A 6,057-nucleotide genomic window follows, 5' to 3' on the forward strand; every position below is an offset into this window, starting at 1 on the left:
AAGGTGTAGACATGAACAGACTTTTTCTTGTGACGATTATTTATAAAATAGTATTTATTTTTTAAAATAAGTGGATATGGAAACTTGTATACATGCCGTTGACCCGTTGACGATAAAACATTGTTTAAATCAACTTGTATTTATGCATAGTCGTGGAAGAAAGTACTATATGATGGTTACTGGTGATCGAGACAATGAGATTTATGTAATTTCGTTATACCAAGGGAATGGAGCAAGTGGCTAAACTTTTAATGGTTGCAAAGGACGTTTCAACCGATCATTTTGGAGAATTAGGTATAGCATGTGCTGTGATAGTTTCTACTTTATGCATTCTCGATCACATCATTCCAACATTCAACGTGATTTATCCTCTTTAATAAACCATCTTTTTTCTTAAAAAAAGTTAGGTAATGGGGCCCATGCAAAATGAAGCAATATATAAGCAAATTTAGATTTTAGATTTTTCTACCTTTTTAGAATGAAAATAGGCTTTTAAATATTTTTCAATCATAATACCGAATTCCGATTCTACATTTATCAACATTTAGGGAAATGGTAGGTAAAATCCGTAAATTGAAGTTTATATTACATTTCTCAATATGTATTTTGCTATGGTAACAACATATATATCTTTAACATACAAGGAAGTGGTATGTAGATTGATATTAGAATAAGCAAGTATTTTAATTTTTTTAACAACTCAAGTGGAAAGTGTACCGGATACTAATCTTTTACATAAATTGTTATCACCTAATAATTAAATACTCTATCATTTGTTTTAGTTTTAGGCTTATTAGAGTGACATTTTTTCATGATTGTTGCTCTATAATCGTCGTATCACCGGGTCTCTTTAAATTATAAATAAATAGAAGGTTGATAGTATATGATATAGTACATGAGATATCTATTTTGAAACGGTCTAAATCTTTTTTACAATTTTTTTAGTAGCATGAAATAGCCATCTGGAGACGGTTCAAATATTTTTTTTACAGATTTTTTCAAATTTTTATTTTTTGTATGTTTTTAAAACTTAGTGTTTAAAAAAATATTTTTTTAAAACTTTTTTCAATTTTTTTTATATATTTATTTTAATAAAGTTATTTTTCTTTACAGATTTACAAAGAATGAGTTGACTTTGACTTCTATTTCCAAACTTTGTCCTTATATTATTTATGATTTTAAGCCACTTACATTTACATATTTCTAGTGTGAGTTTCATTTCTAGTTTTTTACTATAAATCGAGTTAAAAGAAATAATAATTGTAAGCACCTCACTTCACTAAAATAATGTATTCGTAGATCTTATTAACATGTAACCACCTTCTTGGCATGGAATAAAGTCATAACCACTGCCCACAATCATTAATTAAACAAATTGTACACCCGCTCCGGCCTCCGGCGGTAGTAGTCTTTGGTTGAATTAGTTTTTTGTTTTCACAAAACCCAAATTGGAAATTTCAATTTGTCTTAATCTTTGGTCCTTGGTAGACTTCGACTTCTTTACTTCCTTCATCTCTACTAAAGTATTCCCATTTCAACCAAAACCCACTCGACTCGGTCTTGTTTCTTGATCAACTTTTCTCCATAATCCACTGTAGAAACTGATCTCCCTCGCTCTACAAAAAGGTAAACATTCATCCATTTTTCTTATGTGATTGATATTGTGTTTGCTACTTGGTGTTCACCTCTTGATTTGTAGTAATTGGGTGTTTTTTGGAAGTGGGTTTATTGATTCGAGAGGTTTTTAGCAGAAACCAAATTCAATTTGATTCGGCAGCGGGTCAGAGGATCACGAATCACCCGAGGAAACTTGGGTTCCTTAGATTCATACGTCCTTGAACAATTTCTTGTTCGGCTGTTTATTATGTGTTGGTTAACCTTTAATGATCTGTTTAGTTCATGTTGCTTTGAAGCTCTACCTTGTGACGATTTAGGGTTCTTTGCCACCTCCAGTTACCCCCTTTTGCCGATAAGCATTTGAATAGTGGTGTTGACTACTGCATAAATTGACGATTTCTTGCCTGACTTACATTGTATACCATTGTCTAAATCATAATATCTGATATTCATTTGGAACACCGATCTTCATTTCTGTGATTCAACACAGAGATTTTTGTTACATAAATACATTTCGATGATATTAATTTGGGTTGACAAAATTATTTTATTTTCGTAATTATTAAAGGGTATTTTAGACATTTGACAGATCTTGTAGACCTCCCTCAGTTATCTCTTATGTCACATAAGTGTTGATGCCCCCAAAGCAAACTCAATCTACTATAAAACAAAACAAATAACTGAATAAGTCCAAAACAAAACTGCTTTAGGGGAAAAGCTCACAATTTTTTACCATTATACCCTTTCCTGTGTAGATAATTTAACTATATACCATTGTTATGTCTCAGAACTTGAAGACATTTGTTGCAAGATGTTCTCATTGATGCTACAAAGAGATAGAAAACATGGTTCACAAAGCTGATTTAGTGATCATTGGAATCTGTGTTGGTGTAGCTGTTGGCATACTTATAGCATCGCTTGCATTCTTTGGTATAAGATGGTATAAAAGGCGGGCCCACCTTAGAAAATGTGCAAATGATCATAATGCTTCAACTCTTCCTATACGTAGAAATGGTGTGGATACAAGTAATATTTTGAGTGAATCTTTTTCAACAAATTCAGTGAGTGTTAAAGTATCGACTTATCCTGTAAAAACTTCCCCTCTTGCTAAATGGAATAAGAATGGTAAAGAACAATTGGCTTCAGCTTCAGGCCTACCAAGATACTCTTACAAGTATGTTCTTTTTCAAACTTTAATCTTATGAATACTTAATATATATTTTATTAAAATGCAAAAAGAAACATGTTACATGATGCAAGAATAGAAAGTTTTAGAAAAAAAGTGTCATGTAGGGGGTTTTTGTGCATTTTAAATGTGCCTAAAGTCGTTTATTATTGTAAGATATATTAAAAGTTATGTAAAGATGATTTAAAAATTGGTACTCAGAAAAAGAAAGAAAAGGGTTATTGATTATAATATATTATATATATGCATATTATATAATATAATACATTTAGGGCATGTTTGGTTCGTGGATTTTGATGGAATTGGAATTTGAGATTCCATTCCGAGGTTTGTTTAGTTGCCAAATAGACGGAATTCAATTCCGTTTTGAATTTTTTTACAGATTTCATGTTTGATGGGGAGGGTGGGAGGAAGTCGATTCTATTTTTTCTTTTTTATTAAAAGACCAAAATGCCCTATTCATATATCGAAATAAATTAAAATAAAGAGTGTTCTATTTATATATATTTAAAATAAAGTGAAAAACAATAAGTATTTAAACTACTTTTTTTATTGAAAGACGAAAATACCCTCTTTAGAATTAATTTATTGAGCTTGTATTACTTTTCAGGGACATACAAAAAGCTACAAAAAACTTTACAACCATTTTGGGACAAGGGTCTTTTGGTCCAGTATATAAAGCTACAATGCCTGCTGGTGAAGTTGTTGCTGTAAAGGCTCTTGCTTCTGATTCCAAACAAGGGGAGAAAGAATTTCAAACTGAGGTAATCACCAATTCGTTCGAATGCCAAATTACCTTTATACCCTTTTGCAAAATCTAAACACATGTATGTTTCACTTTCACCTAGCTGAAATAGTTGATGGCTACTAATTGAATTATATATCTGATGTCATTGATTAATTATGAGAAATCTTCTTTTGCTTCAATTTCCTTTATTAATTTATAAAAGACCCTAGGAAGGCCACTTTCCAAAATTATTTAAAAAATGGAAGTTTAATTTTCTTGGTGTTGTTGCAGGTTTCTCTTTTGGGAAGGTTGCATCATAGAAACTTGGTGAATCTTGTGGGGTATTGTGTAGATAAAGGACAACGGATGTTAATATATGAATATATGAGTAATGGAAGCTTGTCAAGTTTTCTATATGGTATGTAAAATCACTCGTTTCTTGTTGCTTTTTACCAAAATGCCCATAAAAAATAAATGCTCTTTTTAATACAATGTTTATGTTTCACATTTTACCCAATCCATACAACAAAATGGCTCTTTTTATAAGAAATATAATGCAACAAAGTTTAATTGTAGGACCAAAAGATTCAATATTTTATTTTACCCATAAATAAATTGGTAAAAAAAGTCATCATTGTTGCATAAGTAACCATTTTTAATTCCTAGAATGAAACGTGGTTGCATATTTTGTCTAAAAAACCACTTTTTTTTTTCCTAAATTGGGAAAAAAGATGAAACATTGTTGAATAAATACACATTTAATTAACCCTTTGAATATCTACATCATCTACTTGTGTTGTGTGATACTAAATTAAGGAACTTTTTGTGTCTAAAACCATACATAGATGATAAAAAGCAGGCGTTGAATTGGGAAGAAAGACTTCAAATTGCCCTTGATATTTCACATGGAATAGAGTATCTTCATGATGGGGTTTGTTTTTTTATTATTTACTTACAATTATTACTATTTTGTGGTTTGTATATCTTCAACAATGGACTCACTCACATTCATATCTTCATCTTGAGCAGGCAGTTCCACCTGTCATACATCGAGACTTGAAATCTGCAAATATATTGCTCGATCACTTCATGAGAGCCAAGGTGAGATCTCATCTTGTATTTCCGTAACTAAGGGTAAAATGGTCATTTAGTGTATACATACATACATCACTTTATCGAAACATCCCCTAAAGTGATGTCTAGATAAAAGATGTTTAAAAACTATTTGAGAAAACAACTACATACTTGGAGAAATGGAAGTAAAGTAAATAAACGAGGCCAAATTTGTAATAAGTTAGGACTTAATAGGGAAAGCAAGCCTCCATTTGTTTTTGTATTGTTGAAAATGGGTGATATTTGACATGAAAATGTAAAAGTAAATAATAGGTTGCAGATTTTGGGCTATCAAAAGAAGAGGTGTATGATGGAAGAAACTCGGGGCTTAAAGGCACATACGGATACATTGATCCAATGTATATTTCTACAAACAAGTTCACAATGAAGAGTGACATCTACAGTTTTGGAATCATTTTATTTGAACTCATCACTGCTATTCATCCACAACAAAATCTCATGGAATATGTCAATCTAGTAAGCTAATATTCCTAAATTCCTAATCTTTCAACACTTTTAATTAGTCCTTAGGGCGTGTTTTCTTGTTATTAAATCTTCTTCTTCTTTTTTAATTAAAAAGGCAGCAATGAGTTCAGATGGGGTGGATGAAATTCTCGACAAGGAACTTGTTGGTGAGTGTGATCCAGTGGATGTGAGGAGCATGGCAAGAATAGCACACAGATGTTTGCATAAGACACCAAGAAAAAGGCCTTCAATTGGGGAGGTTTCACAGGCCATTACAAAGCTCAAACAGAGGCGTTTGGTTAGGGAAGATAGTACAATGTCATTTGCAGCCGAAGAGTTTTCCGGGGTCGTTGGGTGCATAGAGTTACAACAAAATGAATTGAAGAAGATGACAAGTATAGCTGAATCTTGAAAGATTCAAATCTTGAGTCTTGATGTTTCTGGATGTAGTAAGCTTGTTGTGACTTGTGACACTATATATAGTGGAAAGATACATGGTTAATGGCAAAAATGCTACATATTTTTATCATTTTATTAATACATACAAAAAGTTTTATGTTAAAATTGCAACAAACATTTTCTTTTACTCCATTTAGTGGAATAACCTTATCATTACATATATGAACTACATTACATGATGGATTGTTAAAGAGAATATTACAGGAAGGTGCTCAAGTTTTTCATGATGAATCAATCAAGATTGCTGGTTTGTTGATTATCGTTAAACAAGTGCTTACTACAAGATATCAATCTTATCCCTTGAGAAATACAATAATGTACAATCCTATACATGTACAAACTGTTAGGAAGTAAAACGGATAACAAACAAAACTAATAGCACTCAAATAGAGGTTACAAATATAATTTTCATAGAGATTCATCTAACACTCTAGAATTCAAGATCCAACATAACCTAGTATGCATCCTTATTTATATTTGAGAGATCAGA

The 6,057-nt window shown here is 31.4% G+C and overlaps 1 protein-coding gene across 1 annotated transcript; it reads left to right on the top strand.

Annotated features, from left to right (window-relative positions):
- Nucleotides 1-1,356: 1,356 nt before the first annotated feature.
- Nucleotides 1,357-5,672, top strand: CRLK2 (Protein kinase superfamily protein). The gene is made up of 8 exons (XM_079035366.1): nt 1,357-1,626; nt 2,406-2,791; nt 3,414-3,567; nt 3,822-3,948; nt 4,376-4,461; nt 4,560-4,631; nt 4,917-5,120; nt 5,224-5,672. Exons 2-8 carry the CDS (start codon nt 2,463-2,465, stop codon nt 5,518-5,520), a joined length of 1,269 nt encoding a protein of 422 aa, XP_078891492.1. The 5' UTR covers nt 1,357-1,626; nt 2,406-2,462; the 3' UTR covers nt 5,521-5,672.
- The last annotated feature ends 385 nt before the right edge of the window (nt 5,673-6,057 follow it).

The sequence above is a fragment of the Lactuca serriola genome, chromosome 4 (assembly GCF_051521515.1).
Source record: "Lactuca serriola cultivar US96UC23 chromosome 4, Lser_US96UC23_V15, whole genome shotgun sequence".
In the NCBI taxonomy this organism is placed as follows: Eukaryota; Viridiplantae; Streptophyta; class Magnoliopsida; order Asterales; family Asteraceae; genus Lactuca; species Lactuca serriola.

Excerpts from the sequence above, each read along its gene's own strand:
- CRLK2 (XM_079035366.1), top strand. The coding sequence starts at position 2,463 with ATGGTTCACAAAGCTGATTTAGTGATCATTGGAATCTGTGTTGGTGTA. Across the intron at positions 3,568-3,821 it reads AGAAAGAATTTCAAACTGAG|GTTTCTCTTTTGGGAAGGTT; the intron begins GTAATCACCAAT and ends GTGTTGTTGCAG. Across the intron at positions 3,949-4,375 it reads CTTGTCAAGTTTTCTATATG|ATGATAAAAAGCAGGCGTTG; the intron begins GTATGTAAAATC and ends AACCATACATAG.